Source organism: Chiloscyllium punctatum, chromosome 17 (genome assembly GCF_047496795.1).
Source record: "Chiloscyllium punctatum isolate Juve2018m chromosome 17, sChiPun1.3, whole genome shotgun sequence".
Taxonomy (NCBI): Eukaryota; Metazoa; Chordata; class Chondrichthyes; order Orectolobiformes; family Hemiscylliidae; genus Chiloscyllium; species Chiloscyllium punctatum.
The window spans coordinates 63,525,117-63,543,437 of record NC_092755.1 but is presented as its reverse complement, the minus strand read 5'-3'; the positions used below and the strand labels follow the sequence as shown (position 1 = coordinate 63,543,437).

Here is an 18,321-nt window from a genome sequence, read left to right as displayed (position 1 = left end):
GTACTCAGAGGACTGCTGGAGATCAGGCACCTGCTCAGTCCCAGGCAGGAGAGGAGTCTATGGTGTCAGCCAGGAATAGTGTCATTAAAGCTGTCACAGGGACTATGAATAATGTCATTAAAGCTGTCACAGGAGTAGAGTTAGGTTTGTCAAAAGCACTCAGTTACCTGGATCAGAGGTTAGAGGAATCCACCAAAACCGTCTGCACAACTAGGCTCCAGTGTGGAACCTCTGGCTGTCTCCATGGACGGGTTGCCAGCCGTCATGAAGAGCCAGGCCAACACACTGAATGTCTGCCAGACATGCACACCGACCATCACCCTATCTCTCTTGCCTTAGTGCTCAGCATCAATGGCAAAGAAGCAAGATTATGAGGGACTTCAATTTCACTTTGGGTGTGTCATCATCACATGGAGACAGTCTGGGCAAGTGAACATTCAGCCACAGCAGGGAGCATGAACCGGGCCTCCAGGAGTTTCCTCTCAGGGCAATCCAAAGGTATCTGGCCTCTCCACTTCAACCTGACTGTGACATTTAAACCAGCCTGTGTCTGGCCATGACTTTAAGTATGTCTGGACCCTCTAGACACCTGAAGGTCATCTACTGAAACTCCAAGACCCATAGGCTCCACTATAAAGCAGGCTCTCTTCACTCCAGCTGCAGATCCTGAGACTGCACCTAGATTTATTGGGAGGGAAAGGTTAAAAAAATTTTATGAGGGTACATATAGTCACGAGTAACACCCCATTATAATTAGAATTTCAGAATTGTAAATATACATTCACTTGTCATTAGCTGTGTGGCTGACTCTCATTTTAGCTGCAGCTATAAGAAAGATAGTAACATCACATTATTTTCTAACCTCTTCTGAAGGATACCTATTCTTTCTGTCCCTAATAACATAAAATGTCATCATTATTGAATGAGGGAGCATCAGATATTGTGAAGGCTTCCGTCAGTTTACAACGTTAACCTTTATTAAACAAGAGAAAACATTAAGAAGGAACATACTGAAAAGCTGCATTTACATTTGGGATTAAACAGATAATGTTTGCCTTTGCAGCATCAATACATTTACCCAACTCTGTTTAGTTGAAAGCGGTTACCAAAGAAGTCTTACATGGGTTGCTGCAGCCAATGATGTTGCATTGTAGGATGGTGAAGTTGATGTTCCTTCTGATGAACGTACTCATTTTCCTGCTCAGAATAATATTGTTGTTCTCTCTGATCTTCATTATCCATTACATCCCTTTATTGGATCCTGAGTTGTCCAGTGCAAAGTATACAAGGATTATGTGGCACTTTGTCTGTACTGTACTGCAACAAATCCTAGATCATATTAAGAATGGGAACCTCAAGTTGAGGACACATTTTATAACTGTCAACGGCACCAGTGGAAGAAAATGTTATGTTGTATTTATGACATGACATGGTTTTCTAACCACTACTCCTGTATACTACCTCTGTGCCCTGCACCTTGATTGCTGCTGCAGCTGACACAATTTTGTCAAGGTATACAGTGACATTCTCCTTCTGCAATGCCACTGGCACACTGTCATCTAGAAGACATCACTGGTGGTCCCTCATGGATAAGGATGATTCTCGTCCACTCTCAGCGTGAGTCCATTAGTGGCTGAACAGTCTGTTGCGGCTTCCACAGGCTCTGCTATACTTTGGGCAGAAGGTGGTTATGGGAAGGGGTGGGTGGGGCATTGGTGTTGCAGCTTGCTTCATATGCTGTTTTGCTTGGCTTCCACTTTTTCCTTATAGCATGTCTGGACATGCTCAACGCCTTCCCGGATGCTCCTCCTCCTCTTCGGATAATGCAGGGCCATTGATTCAAAGGTGTCTGTGGGAATGCAGCACTTCACCAATGAGGCCTTGAATATAACCCTGAAGCGCTTCCTCTGTCCACCTGGGGCTCACCTGCTGTTTCGGAACTGGGAGTAGAGCGTCTGCTTGGGGAGTCTTGTGTCGGTCATGTGGACAGCTTGTCCAGCCAATTGTAACTGATCAAGAGTGGTCAGTGTCTCGATGCTGGGGATGTTGGCCTGGCCGAGGACTTTGGTACTGGTGCATCTTTCTTTCCAGCGGATTTGCAGGATCTTGCACAGGCAATGTCGGTTGTACTGCTCCAGTGCCTTGAGGTGGCTGCTGTAGACAGTTCATGTCTCAGAGTCATGTAGGAGGGCAGAAACCGCCACAGTTCTGTAGACTGTGACTTGGTGTCAGATCTGATGTTGCACTGGCACATTCTCATCTGGAAGACATGCAGAAGAATGACTGACTGTGGGTCTCCTGCATTTTCTCTGTGTTATGGAGATTGTACAAGAATCTCTCTTGTACTGGAGATTGAAGCTGGTCCTGGAATTCCAATCACATGTTCTTCATTAATTTCTGTGGATATTTATAGTGCAACCCATAGAGATAACAACAGGTTCTGTACCTGGATCCATTGATAAAGGTTCCAATGAGCTTATGTGGGCAGTATCAGAAACCAAGCAGTTCCTAAGTAATGTGATCAGTCAACAGTCTTAGCGCAAACAAATGATATTTAACCATTGTCCTTCAAACACTGGAACTCTCTGACAAGGAGGGCAATGGATGCCTCGCATGGACTTTTCATGCTGTTGACCTAATCCAGATGTTTTCTGTACAAGCCACATGACACACGACCAAAGGAGATTGTAAATGTGATTGGAAGAATAAGACCTTTGCCCCACATTACCCAAGAAAAGCAACATTAGATATAAGACAATGGTGTCGATAGTTTATACTGCAGGATGTGAGGTAAGCAATCTCTGGACCTTGTGCAAGCTATTACATCTCAGAACTTGTTTATGTGGATGTCATTAATAGAAGTTTGAACATGCAACCAGTGGAATGCCACCGGGATTGGTTTTGGGACAAATGTTATTTCCAATATAAATTAATTGGCTGATGGAAGTGAAGGAAGCATCACCAGGTTTATTGATGATGCAAAAATCGGTGGGAAGGCAAATAGTGAGAATGGCACAAAGTCTCCAGAGGGATATAGACAGGTTAAGCGAGGGGCAAAAACTTGACAGATAGAATATAATATGAGATTATGCACTTTGGCATGAGAATAGAGGAGTTGAATGTTTTAAGTGGAGAAAGACTGCAGAGAGCTGCATTACACAGGGATTTGGGAGACCCTGTGAATGAATCTCAAAAAGCTAGCATTCAAGTTTAGCAGGCCACAAGGAAAGGCAAATGGTTTGTTAGCCTTTATTTCAAGGGGACTTGAATATTAAAGTAAAAAAATGCTGAAATTATACAAGGTACTAGTTGGACCACACCTACATTACTGTGAACAGTTTTGATACCCTTATCTGCAGAAAGATATGCTGGTCCAGATAATGATCTCTAGGTTTATCCTAGGTATGGAGGCGAAGTCGAGCGGGTTGGTCCTTTTTTTCACTGGAGCTTAGAAGAAGAGAGGTGATATATTAAAATGTAAAGTTTCATTGGGGGCTTAACAGGATAGATGCTGTGAGATTGTCTACCTTTACGAGAGATACTAGAACCTGCATAATCTTCCTGTAAGGATGGAGATATGAATAGGAAGGGTTTGGAAGGATATGGGCTGGGTGCTGGCAGGTGGGACTAGATTGGGTTGGGATATCTGGTCGGCATGGACGGGTTGGACCAAAGGGTCTGTTTCCATGCTGTACATCTCTATGACTCTAATGGGAGAGAGATCAGGAGGAATTTCTTCTCTGAGAAGAGTGTATCTGGAATTCTTTATCAAAGAGGGATGTGGATGCTGGTTCATTAACTATATTCAAAGTTCAAATGGACATATTCTTTAAAGGGAAGTCATGAGTTACAGGGAAGACAGAGGAAAGTGGAGTTCAGGATAATCTTGATTATTCATACTCTCGTTGATTGATGGAACAGACTCAATCAGCTGAAGGTGCAACTTCTATTCCTCATTTTATGGTGAATTGTGAAACATGTGAATCTTTATAGCTCACCTGACATTAATCACAGTTATCATAGAACCCCTACAGTGCAGAAGCAGACCATTCGGCCCATCGAGTCCACACTGACCCTTCAAAGACCCAACCCCGACCTTATAACCTTACATTTCCCATGATTAATTCACTAGCCTGCATATCCCCGGACACTTTAGCATAGCCAGTCTACCTACCTGCACATTTTTGGACTGTGCGAGCCCAGGCAGACATGAGAAGAATGTGCAAATCTACACAGACTGTAACCTAAAGGTGGAATTGAACCTGGGTTCCTGGTGCTGTGAGGCAGCAGTGCTCACCACTGAGTCGTCATGCTGCTCTGTAGGCTGTGAAACAGAAATTATTTGTCATGATCAGTGACATAGTCAAGATTGCTTGAGGCCAGGATTTTTCGCTGTTCACATCCAGAATCTTGTGTTTACAGATGTCTTTAACCTATATGTGTGCCTCATCAATGCAATTGGTGCTTGAAGGTCTTCATGTTCATAAAAGCAGAGCCAATTAACAAAGGAAAAAAAATCACTTAGCTCTGCCCACTCCAGATGTGATTTTTAATGCCGCAACATGACCTCCCAACTCCTATACTCACTGCACTGACAAATAAAGGAAAGCATACCAAATGTCTTCTTCACTATCTACCTACCTGCAACTCCACTTTCAAGGGACTATGAACCTCCACTTCAAGGTCTCTTTGTTCAGCAACACTCCCCAGGATCTTACCATTAAGTGTATATGTCCTGCCCTGGTTTGTCTTTCCAAAATGCAGAACCTCACATTTATCTAAATCAAACTCCATCTTCCAATTCTCAGCCCATTGGTCCATCTGATCAAGATCCTACTGTACTCTGTGATTACTAACTATACCTCTACAAACTTACTAACTATACCTCCATTTTTAATTTCAGTTGTACATTTATGATGCAAACGAAATTAGAAGACAACAGTGAATCTCAGGTGCCGCCTGTCAAAATATGTAACACTCCTATACTTTCATTTCCCTACCGTCTTCCACATCCCATCAATCCCGAGCCTTTTCACGTTCCCATTCAGTTCTTTTGTTTAAATCTTTATCTCTCCACTTTACATCGAACCCAGGCTTACAGCATAGTTATAGAGTCATAGAGGTGTGCAGCACAGAAACAGACCCTTCAGTCAACTCGCCCATGCCAACCAGATATCCTATATTAATCCAGTCACATTTGTCAGCACTTGACCCATATCTCTCTAAACTCTTTCTGTTCAAAGTTTGGTAGAAGATTTGTAGCTCGGGTGCTCGTTGTTGTGGTTCTGTTCGCCGAGCTGGGAATTTGTCTTGCAAACGTTTCGTCCCCTGTCCAGGTGACATCCTCAGTGCTTGGGAGCCTCCTGTGAAGTGCTTCTGTGCTGTTTCCTCCGGCATTTATAGTGGCTCTGCCACTATAAATGCCGGAGGAAACAGCACAGAAGCGCTTCACAGGAGGCTCTTTCTGTTCATATACCCATACAGATGCCTTGTAAATGTTGTAATTATATCATCTCCACCACTTCCTCTGGCAGATCATTCCATACGCCCACCACCCTCTGTGTGAAAGAAATAGCCTCTTAGATCCCTTTTAAATCTTTCCCCTCTCACCTTAAATGTATGCCCTCTAGTTCTGGACTCCCCCTCCCCAGGGAAAAGACCTTGTCTATTTTCCCTATCCATGCTCCTCCTGATTTTATAAATCTTTATAAGGTCACCCCACACCTTTAGTGCTTCAGGGAAGACAGCCTCGGCCTATTCAGCCTCTCCTTCTAGCTCAAACCTTCCAATCCTGGCAACATTCTTGTAAATCTTTTCTGAACCTTTTCAAGTTATACAACATCCTTCCTATTGGAGCGAGACCCAGAATTATGCACAGTATTCCAAAAATGGCCTAACCAATGTCCTGTACAGCTGCAACATGACCTCCCAATTCCTATACTCAATACACTGACCAATGAAGGAAAGCATACCAAACTCCTTCTTCACTATCCTATCTACCTGCAACTCCACTTTCAAGGAACTATGAACCTCCACTCCAAGGTCTCTTTGTTCAGCTACACTCCCCAGGATCTTACCATTAAGTGTATACATCCTGCCCTAATTTGTCTTTCCAAAATGCAGAACCTTGTAGTTATCTAAATTAAACTCCATTCGCCACTCCTCGGCCCTTTGGCCCATCTGATCAAGCTCCCGTTGTACTCTGAGGTAACCTCCGCTGTCCAATACACCTCCAAATTTAGCGGTGTCTGCAAACTTACTAACTATGTCTCCAATGTTCACATCTGAAGCACTTATATATTTGACAAACAGCAGTGGACCCAGCACCAATCCTTGTCGCACACCATTGGTCATAGGCTTCCAGTTTGAAAAGCTACCCTCCATCACTACCCACTGTCTTTTTCCTTCTAGCAAGTTCTGTACTCAAATGGCTAGCTCTCACTGTATTCCCTGTGACTCTAATCTTGCTAACCAGTCAACCATGAAGAATCTTGTTGAACGCCTTACTGAAGTCCATATTGATCACATTTATCGCTCTGCCCTCATCAATCTTCTTTGTTATTTCTTCAAAAAAGTCAATCAAGTTAGTGAGACACGATTTCCCATGCGCAAAGACATGTTGATCATCCTTAATCAGTCCCTGCCTTTCCAAATACATGTAAATCCTGTCCCTCAGGATTCTCTCCAACTTGCCCATCCCCAATGTCAGGCTTACTGGTCTTACTGGCTTTTCCTTACCATCTTTCTTAAATAGTGGTAACATGTTCGCCAACCCCCAGTCTTCCAGACCTCGCCTGTGGCTATCAATGATACAAATATCTCAGCAAAGCGCCCAGCAATCACTTCTCTAACTTCCCACAGATTTCTAGGGTACACATGCTGAAGTCCTGGGGATTGATCCACCTTTCTGCATTTTAAGACATCCAGCACATCCTCCTTTGTAATATGGACATTTTTCAAGATGTCACCATCTATTTCCCCACATTCTATATATTCCATGTCCTTCTCCACAGTAAACACTGATGCAAAATACTCGTTTAGTATCTCCCCCATCTCCTGCGGTTCCACACATAGGCTCCCTTGTTGATCTTTGAGAGGCCCTATTCTCTACCCTTTTGTCCTTAATGTATTTATAAAAATCCTTTGGATTCTCCCTAACTCTGTTTGCCAAAGCTATCTCATGTCCCCTTATTGCCCTCCTGATTTCCCTCTTAAGTACAGTTGGTTTTGATATAATGTGATAATTCTCTTTCCATGTGATCTCGCATTATAAAAAAAATCTTGCAATAGCTACGCCATTGAAACTAATGGGGCCGAATCGCATTATAGCTAATGCAGGTAAGGAAAGTTTGCATTCTACAGATATTGGTCTAAATTCTTTAATCACATTGAAGCCAATTCGCGTTGAAGAAACTCTCGTTGTAGCAGAACCAACTGTATTTCCAATCATCACGATGCACTGCCAGCTCCCAACAAAATCAAGGTGGTGATGACCATCGATGACTCACTACCTCTTGCCCTCCCATGCGCTGTTGACTGCCTTATTTGTTGTTTTGAGGAAGGGTCACTGGACCTGAAATGTTAACTCAGATTTCTTCCACAGATGCTGCCAGACTTGCTGAGCTTTCTCAGTAATTTCTGATTTCCAGCATCTGCAGTCATTTCAGTTTTTATATGTTGAGTTGCGCCTTTCACAATTATTGTCCTCTGTCCAAATATTGTTCACAATTATTCCAGCATGCTGCCTCTAATCCCAATAATTGATCTCTCCAGTTTCCCCATCAAAGCAGTGACTCCTGCTTGACTTTCACTGAACAGACACCCAGACCTAACCGTGGGTTATCCCCTAACTGACTTGGAAAAATAATCCCAACTGATGACTATCTAGACTACTGACAGCTCCTGGAGTGATTTAATGCCTTTCGCTGGACTGGTTGCATTGGACCCACAGGATTGATTATGGCCTATCTCCGGATTGTCGTGATACTGCACCCCCAACCCTGAACATCCCAATTGGCCAATTGACTGTGTTTCAGCCCCTTGCATTAAAACTTTGACTTAGTGTACTGTTACCCATGGTTGACAACAGTCTTTGTGGACTTCACTGAAGATTGTTCCCCCTTACATTTTGGATGATGACTATTTGTTTGAAGCGCGTTCGATGTATTTGCTGTGTAAGCTGCTGGGACATTGTATAAGTATGTCATTGACATAACACAGTGCCACTATAATCAACATATTTGCTCCTTTGACTTGCATTGATGACAAACATTACAGGCTACCTGGCTTTGTGTCTGCACTAAAAGGCAAGATGGGAGTATTTAGTCTTTGATTAGATTAGATTCCCTACAGTATGGAAACAGGCCCTTTGGCCCAGCAAGTCCACACCGACTCTCCAAAGAGTATTCCACCCACACCCATTCTCCTACACCTGACTAATGCACCTAACACCATGGGCAATTTAGCATGGCCAATTCACCTGGCCGGCACATCTTTGGATTGTGGGAGTAAACCAGAGCACCTGGAGGAAACCCACGCAGACATGGGGAGAATGTACAAACTCCACAGATATTCGCTCGAGGCAGGAATCAAGCTCGGGTCCCTGGCTCTGTGAGGCAGCAGTGCTAACCAGTGAACCACTATGCTGCCCTTCCTTTAGATCCTGATTGAGGTGACAATGAGCAAACGGTCAAGGCAAGACAGAAATGCTGTAAGCATCCAAGTAGGTGCAAAGTGAATGAATACTGAGAAAGCAAGCTAACAAACCTGAGTTACAGCCTGTGCCAATGCATGAGGTTGGAGCCTTCCACTGTGTGCAAAGCAGTTTGGCAACAGAATTGGAAAGTTAGTTGTCCTTGAGTTCTGAGGTGTATTACTGAAATGATTGAGTTTGAGATACACCACGATGATGTGCTGAGGCTTGAGCTTGGCTGGTGCCAGCCTCGGCTGTGCAGTGTCCTAGTAGTAACTGCCCATGGACGTGTGGAATGCTGGCCAAGATAGAAGCCTGGAGAAGCCACCAGCAAGTTGCAGCTGCTAGGTATTCTTTAATGTTAAGATTTGGTATCGTCTTGTTTCTCTCCACTGCTAGGGAAAATAACAATCTGCATATAAATTAGGGAAACTTAGATAGCAATGATGAGATATTAATGCATGCATATAGGTCCCTCAAAACTCACCAAGTAAGATTCTCACCTAGCCATTGAAACTTCATGCACTAAGTCGGACATTTTTGTCACCTGGCATCAAAAATCACATATTTTCCATTCTCACCATACTTTCCCAGCTATCTCACCATTGCCCACATTGTTCAGGGTAAAGGAGAATTCAGCCCTGTATCTCTTGAGCTTTTTAACACAAGCTGAGCATATTCCACCAGCAGGTCAGGCAGCATCTGTGGAGAGAAGTAGAGTTAAGATTTCAAGTCTGCTGAATATGACCTTTTTTTGTTGTTTTAATCTCAGATTTCCAATTTCTGCAATATTTTGCTTTGATATAGTGATATCATTTCTTTGGCTCTATGCATATATGTTAAGCCCTCAATAAAAGACTCCTAAAGAATATATAATTGAATTTTGAATTTAAGCTTGATTCTAAATATTGTGATTGTAGATATCTATATAGTTATTTGTGTGCTATTTTCCAGTTTTAATGTACCTGCATAAAAGCCAAAAGGAGACATTATAACTCTGTAAATGTGACAGTTTCACTAAGACCACTCCAGTGACATGAGGCGTATAGTGAACAGCATTTCTCATTTATATCACTAGAACTTCAGCATCATGTTTCATTCCTGGCTGTAAGCAATTAGCAGTTTAAAAAAAACAAAGACAAGCTATGTCCAAACAATTTATACTTTTTCTCCTTCCTCTATTCAGCATTCAGCTTATATGAGTTTAAAAGTTACAGTTAAGAAACCAGCAAGGTTAACTATGCTCTCGAAAATGCAGGTATAGTCACAGCATTTAAAAGACATTTGGACAGGTACATGAATAGGAAAGATTTAGAGGGATATGAGCCAAATGTGGGCAAGTGAGATTAGTTCAATTTGAGAAACTTGGTCAGCTTGGACGTTTTGGATGGAAGGGTCTGTTCCGTGATGACTCTATGACTTGAAATGTTAAGTTCCTTTCTCCACAGATGTTTTCTGACCTACGAGTATATCCAACATTCCTTGCATTTATATTCAACTGACTGGTGCTAATTTTGTATGTGATTTCTTTACACAGGAGCTGTGCCTTTAGATGCTGGCTTTACTTAGATATGTTTGTCAAACCTGCATGAATACACAGGACATGTGTTAAAATTGTAGTGATATTACTTGATCTATCAGAGGTCCTGTTCAAATTTTAAAAAAACTTTTTGTTGCTCTAAGTTTGTTTAGTAAAAGCAGTAATCATTTGTGGAACTATCGCCTTGAAAACTTGTTATAGCAAGATTGATATCTGTAACTCATTACATCTGTGTTTGGTAGTTTTCCCAATGGTGCTAGTTAGAGATTACCCATAACTATTCAGAACAAGAGAAGAAATGTGATCATCCCAATGCAAAGGAATGAATACAATTTGTCATTCTAAAGATAATGTCAAGTGAGTCACCAGGGCTGAGTATGTCTCAGAGTGCCTTAAATATAATTGATATCTACTTAATCCCAATACTGTCCAAAAATTTGTGCAAACACTGGATCCAGCCATTACTTATTTGTTCAGCTGCCTTGTGAAGTGTGTTGCTCTGAACCATTGATTTTTATCTTGTAAGATCTTTAAATTTATTCTTCAATCAACATCAGAAAAAAACAGAATATCTGTATGTTATCATATTGCTGTATGGGATTTTGGTGCATCTATATTGGCTGCCACAGTTACTGTGTTATGGCAGTGAATACAATTGACTGTAAACTACCTTGAGACATCCGATGGCTGTGAAAGGGACAATATAAATGTAATTTTTTTTGCAAGAGGTAATCCTCGTGATTCTACATATTATGTGAACAAAAGAAGTGTTTCCTTTCTTAATACAGGTATTGCTGTGTGTATTGGAATGGCAAGTACCTTTGCATATGCAAACTTAACAGTTAAACACCAAGTTTCTTTAAGAGTGAGTATTTTACTTAAGCAATTTTCTGTTATCTTCAACATGTATTGGATTTTTAAAATTTCTCTCTTTTTCATATGTCATATCCTGTTCTGCAGTTGAAGAGCAGAATAATGTGGGTTGATGTCATTAATTTTTTCAAATGCTTACAAAATTTGTGTTTGATGTACTTCAGATCATCAACATCCTTGCCTTCACCATGCTTGGTTAATGTTAGTAGAACGTCATCGGCATCTGTCTTGAGATTTTAAACCTTAGGATGCCTCATTTACATTCATTATGTGGGTTAGGTTTATTAAAATCATTAAAATAATAAATATTGGGTTTGGGATGATCTGAATGTCTAATAACTAACCACTGTTTAATGTTGGGAAATAAGTGAATCTCAAAGGTAGTATCAGGTTCAACTTCTCTCATTTTCATAATTTAATGCCATTTTGTTTATTTCTAGCCTGTAGCTAAGATTTTATATTTTGTTTTTCTGAGGTTTGCTTTCATGGCTGTTGACTTCTTTTTTAGTAGCTCGTCCAAATTGCCATTCTAGTATGAGCTCAGATACTGAGTCCTCACAAGCTGTTCAACTATCAGAGAGTGTTACAACTAAGACCTTCTGTCCTCAATCAACATTAGTGCAAGCAGTTTGCTGTTGGACTTGCTGGATACCTGTCAGGATTGGGAAACTTGCCTGATTTCTCCTCTCAGTTGTTGCTTCCTCTTGCCATCCTGTCAGAGATCAACTAACTTGGCACAAAGAAAATATGTTCCTAATTACACTATTCATTGTTCTGTCCACTGTTCCTGCTTTTGACATTTTCAGGGGTTAAAAATATTGTTTGACAGTGTTATTTTCTATCATTTAGTTGCTGATTTATCAATGAACAACTCTTCAGTGATTCTATCACAGAGTTATATCCTTTAACATTGACATTGTGGCAGAGCAAATGTATGGAACGTGATCCTGGCAGTTGAGATTCCCTTAATATCTTTCCGAGCAAAAATAGCAAAGCACAGTAGAATTGCTTCACATAGTGTTATAAAAACATAACAAATTGCAGTGGAGTAATCTCATCTCTGATGTTGAGATCACTATTATAAATCATTTGGGCATTTCTTTTTTTTCTTGCCGTTTGGACCTCTGAGTGAGCTCACTACCTTGTAATTTTTCTGAAGTAGTTTCCTGTGTATAAAATGGAGAGTGTCATTCAGCGCTCTTGTAACATGTTGCACTCATCATTTCATGTGCTTTCTAATTAATCTAAAAAGCCAACTAATGATGTTGAAGAGATTAACTGTTGCTTTTCATTTTGGCCTACTATCTTAAAAGAAGTCTTTTTTTTAAACCTATAGATTCATTTATTTTTCCTCACTCCTATATTATTGCCTCCAAAGGTCATGAGAATGTGTCCTTGGCTCCTCCTTTCTGCCTTTCAATAATATTTTCAATAGGCATGGGATAAATTCTGCATAATAACAGTTGTACTTACCTGTCCATTGCCTTTTTCAATCCTTCAGCTGTAAGACTGAATTTTTATTAGCTAGATTTGGACAAGTTTCTATTTCCTGTAGGTAAATATCAGGAAAGCTGAAGTAATGTCTTTGAGCTGTACTACCAAATCCATATGCTTGCTACTGATTCCATCAACCCACCTGCTACTGCCTCAATATTTGATATAATTCCATGTTCTGTTGTCGATCTCTCCTGTTTCTCTCCTGCCATGTTAGAGGTTACACTATTTTATATGGATAGGAGCTTTACGTATGGAAAATTTCTACATTAATCTTTGAAATTTTTAATGTGATGTTGCTTGGTTGTTTTTTTTGTGAACAGGAGGAACGATCAGTGCTTGTATGCCTGTGGATATTGGTATTTCTCACTGGGAACACGTTGTTTTTATATTATACTTTTAGTGCCCAGGAGCTCTATAAGAGGTAAGATGTTTGAGTATAGTTGATTGGGTGTTTATAAAATTATATTTTTAAAAATATATTTACCTTGCTGCTTATTGGAAATTGAGACTTTTTCAGTTCATCGTTGGAATATATACATCACTAGCAAGTCCAGCATTTATTTCCCATCCCTTGTTCCCCTGAGGACATGATGGTGACTTTGTGTCTTGCAAGGCTATTTTAGAAGACAGTTAAGAGCTAACCATGATGGTTACCTTCCCACACATTATTAGCCCTAAACTGCTTCTCCAGCTTAAAAAAAAGCTATTGGACTTGGTAGTAACAAAAATACTGAAATTAATCAAAGCTGCTGTTATATTAGCTTTATGATATTTTTTGCAGACACAACCATGAGTAATAAGTCATGTTTGTTTACTGTTTATCCATGGCTCAGTTTGAGCATTTGTAATTTATTTGAGACCCATATCCTCAGAACATCAGCCTGAGTTCTTGGATAATTAGACCAGATGCAGTACCACTTCACCACCACCACCTTTTTAGTTGGGAGGATATAAACTCGGTAGTACAATTTTATAGGGGTTTCAGGACCAGAGAAAGCTTGATGTATTTGTATATACGCCTGGTAAGCTGAGAGGACAATAAAAAACATTTTGGATCCCTTGCTATATAAATGGAGAAATGTGCCTGGATTTTGTGGTCAACAGTAAAACAATTGCACTCACCATTGACCTTGAAAGTTGCCCACAAAGGGAGAACTATCTCTGTGGTTTAAATTTCCCCTGTCCTCAATTCACTTTGAACATTGTGCCAGGCTACTACACTATGTGGGATTGAAGTTCATAAGAAGGAGGTGTTAGCAATTCTGCAAAGTGTGAAAATAGTTAAGTCCCCTGTGCTGGATTGGATTTATCCTAGGATTCTCTGGGAAACTAGGGAAGAGATTGCAGAACTTTTGGCTTTGATCTTTGTGTCGTCATTACCTACAGGAATAGTGCCAGAAGACTAGAGGATAGCAAGTGTTATCCCCTTGTTCAAGAAGGGGAGTAGAGACAACCCTAGTAATTATAGACCAATGACTCCTACTTCATTTGTGGGTAAAGTATTGGAAAGGATTATAATAGATAGGATTTATAATCATCTAGAAAGGACTAATTTGATTAGGAATAGTCAACACGGTTTTGTAAAGGGTAGGTCGTGCCTCACAAACCTTATTGAATTCTTTTAGGTGGTGACCAAACAGGTGGGTGAGGGTAAAGCAGTTGATATGGTGTATATAGATTTCAGTAAAGCGTTTCATAAGGTTCCTCACGGTCAGCTATTGCAGAAAATACAGAGGCACAGGATTGAGGACGATTTAGCAGTTTGGATCAGAAATTGGCAAGCTGAAAGGTATCAGACAGTGTTGGTTGATGGGAAATGTTCATCCTTGAGTTCATTTACTCGTGCTGTACCGCAAGGATCTGTTTTCGGAACCCCGCTGTTTGTCATTTTTATAAATGACCCGGATGAGAGTGTAGAATGATGAGTTAGTAAATTTGTGGGGGACACTAAGGTCGGTGCAGTTGTGGATAGTGCAGAAGAATGTTGCAGGTCACAGAGGAACATAGATAAGCTGTAGGGCTGGGCTGAGAGGTGGTAAATGAATATTAATTGGAAAAGTGTGAGGTGATTCACTTTGGAAGAAGTAACAGAAACACAAGAGTACTGGGCTAGGATTCTTGATAGAGTGGATGAGCAGAGAGATCTTGGTCTCCACGTACATGGATCTCTGAAAGTCGCCATCCAGGTTGACAGAGTTGTTAAGAAAGTGTATGGTGTGTTAGCTTTTATTGGTAGAAGGATTGAGTTTCAGAGCCATGAGTTATGTTACAGCTGTACAAAAATCTGGTGCGGCTGCACTTAGAGTATTGTGGACAATTCTGGTCACTGCATTGTAGGAAGGATGTATAAACATTGGAAAGTGTGCAGAGAAGATTTACCAGGATTTTGCCTGGTGTGGAGGGAAGTTCTTATGAGGAAAGGCTGAGGACATTGGGGATGTTTTCGTTCGAGAGTAGAAGGTTGAGAGGTGACTTAATAGAGATGTACAAGATGGTCAGAGAATTAGATAGGGTGGACAGTGAGAGCCTTTGTTCTCAGATGGTAAAGGCTAGCATGAGGGGACAAAGCTTTAAATTGAAGGGTGGTAGGTAAAGGACAGATGTTTTCGAAGAAGTAACAAAGAGTATTAATGAGGGCAGAGTGGTGGATGTGATCTATATGGGCTTTAGTAAGGCATTCGTCAAGATTCCCCAAGGGAGACTGGTTAGCAAGATTAGATCACATGGAATACAGGAAGAACTAGCCATTTGGATGCAGAACTGGTTCAGAGGTAGAAGACAGAGGGTGGTGGTGGAAGGTTTTCAGACTGGAAGCCTGTGACGAGTGGAGTGCCACAAGGATCGGTGCTGGATCCACTACTTTTCGTCATTTAGGCTCACATCCAAATCATTTATCTAAGAGGTATAATTAGTAAGTTTGCAGATGACACCAAGTTTGAAGGTGTAGTGGACAATGAAGCAGGTTACCGCAGACTACAACAGAATCTTGATCAACTGGGCCAATAGGCTGAGAAGTGGCAGATGGAGTTTAATTTAGATAAATGCGAAGTGCTACCTTTTGGGAAAGCAAATCTTAGCAGGACTTATACACTTAATGGTAAAGTCCTAGGGAGTGTTGCTGAACAAGGAGACCTTGGAGTGCAGGTTTATAGCTCTTTGAAAGTGGAGTCGCAGGTAGATAGGATAGTGAAGAAGGCATTTAGTATGCTTTCCTTATTGGCCAGAGTATTGAGTACAGGAGTTGGGAGGTCATATTGCGGCTATACAGGACATTGGTTACGCCACTTGGAATATTGCGTGCAATTCTGGTCTACTTCCTATCGGAAAGATGTTGTGAAACTTGAAAGTGTTCAGAAAAGATTCACAAGGATGTTGCCAGGATTGGAGGATTTGAGCTATAGGGAGAGTTTGAATAGGCTAGGGCTGTTTTCCCTGGAGCATCGGAGGCTGAGAGGTGACTTTTAGAGGTTTATAAAATCGTGAGGGGCATGGATAGGATAAAAAGACAAGGTTTCTTCCCTGGGGTTGGGGGAGTCCAGAACTAGAGGGCAAAGGTTTAGGGTGAGAGAGGAAAGATATAAAAGAGACTTAAGGGACAACTTTTTCACGCAGAGGGTGGTGCGTGTATGGAATGAGCTGCCAGAGGAAGTGGTGGAGGCTGGTACAATTGCAACATTTAGAAGGCATCTGGATGGGTATATGAATAGGAAGGGTTTGGAGGGATATGGGACAGGTGCTGGCAGATGGGACACGATTGGGTTGGGATATCTGGTCAGCATGGACAAGTTGGACCGAAGGGTCTGTTTCTGTGCTGTACATCTCTAGGACTCTGTGACTGTATGTCAGTAGTAGGTTCTTTACTCAGAGCGTGCTAAGGGCGTGGAATGCCCTGCCTGCAATAGTAGTAGAATCGCCAATTTTATGGGAATTTAAATGGTCATTGGATAAACCTATGGATGATAATGGAATAGTGTAATTTAAATAGGCTTCAGATTGGTTTCATAGGTCAGCGCAACATCGAGGGCTGAAGGGTCTGTTCTGCGCTGTAATGTCAATTGCTGTAAGTCAAGAGCAATACCAGGGTTCTGTGGTAGCGATGTTATCAAATAAGTTAAGCAGCCGCAGGGCAGTAAGCCAAAATTACCTGTTTTTTTTAATGAAAAAATTGACTGGGAGTAAAATAAAGGGTTGGAACACACTCATGGGATGAGTTTAGAAGCTAAATATATATTTTTTCAGTGGAGAAATTTGACCTTTACAAATATAAAATTGATTCTTCTATGAAAGTGAGGCTATTCAGCAGTAAATATGAACTCCAAAAAACAGTTACATCATATTCAACAAGGTTTTTCAGTACCTTTTTCAGTTGTTTGCATTGGGACCAATAGCATAACAAGGCAGGTTTTAGTCAGACTACGTATTTCTACTTGCAGTTTGTTGAAGAGTTCTCCTTAAAGCAGAGAAGGTTAAGGAGTGTTTAATAGACTTGTTCGATTCATGGACAATTTTGACAAAGCAAATCAGGAAAAACTATTTCACTGGGCAGCAAACATAGATTTGAGATGATTGGCAGATGAAGCAGAGACAACATGGGGGACAAAGATTTCCAGAGCTTGTTATATCCAGGAATAAAATGAAGTACAGCAAGAACAATTAAATAATTTAGTAATTGTCTTCAAAAAGAAATTTGATCAATAGTTTATATGAAAGAATTGTTAAACTATAAGGAAAGAATAGCAAAATGGGACTAATTGGAATGCTCTTTCAAAGAGCTGACACGAACACAGTGGGAAGAGTGACTGCCTTCTGTACTGTATCATTCCTGTGCTGTTATCATGTGCATTAATGACCAATTTTATTTTCTGCTTTTCATTTTACAAAGCATTTTTACATTTTTTTTGCTATATCTGTTATCCCTAAAAGGCTTTATTCCTTATCAAACCAAAATTGTAGTGTAAGCGTGGAATCAGTGCTCAACCTAATTTTGATGTGAAATAAAATGAAACTCCCTGGAGGAGGAACTCTTACTTCTTTTGCTCCTGTGGGACTCAAAGTTACACAACAATGTTGTATTGTAAGTGCAAATTTAGGGCTCTTATGTAGCTAAGCAGTCTCAATTGAGGTGAGACCATTACAAAAAAACTTGCCATCATTTGTAATTTATAGTTTAATGATTGCTGTTAGGGAAGAAAAGTGTTCGTAGTTGTTAAGAGAGCTTTTTTTTAAATGCTTACAAAATTTTTGGAGCTTTCTATGTGTTGTTCTGAGCTCTGGATTTCTCATGGTAAATCTAAGCAGCGAATGTTTGCTGCTAGTGTATACAAAGAGGAAAAAAGCATTTGATACCCTATTTTGTATATTCCATGCTTTAATAAGGATAGTGCCAAAGTTGTATAAATTATTTATTTTAAAAATGTTTAAAGTGAGATATATTAGCAGTGTCTACTATTGTAGATTTTAAATATCTGTTGAACCATAAGCAGGTGTTGATTAGAACCCACTGTTTTGCTGCATCCTCATTTTTTAAAAATTATGTTTCCTGCAAATATATATTTTTATTTTGCTCTGCATGGTCTGCAAGGTACCAACTTTTTTCACATTCATTTCTTTATAGGTTTCATTTGTACATTCAGATTTTTGAACTTTAGTTGAGACATCTGTTGTTATGTAATCTCTCATTCAATGTGAGTATTTGATTTTGTTTTCATTATTTGATTTC

At 40.5% G+C, this 18,321-nt stretch overlaps 1 protein-coding gene across 4 annotated transcripts in view; it reads left to right on the top strand.

Annotated features, from left to right (window-relative positions):
- rnft2 (ring finger protein, transmembrane 2) overlaps positions 1–18,321 on the top strand; it is a 62,215-nt gene that overhangs the window by 16,525 nt on the left and 27,369 nt on the right. For all 4 annotated transcript variants that reach the window (XM_072587315.1, XM_072587316.1, XM_072587314.1 and 1 more), the window contains 2 exons: positions 11,021–11,097; positions 12,923–13,023. In XM_072587315.1, coding sequence (XP_072443416.1) covers positions 11,021–11,097; positions 12,923–13,023 — 178 coding nt within the window. The remainder of the gene's footprint in view (positions 1–11,020; positions 11,098–12,922; positions 13,024–18,321) is intronic.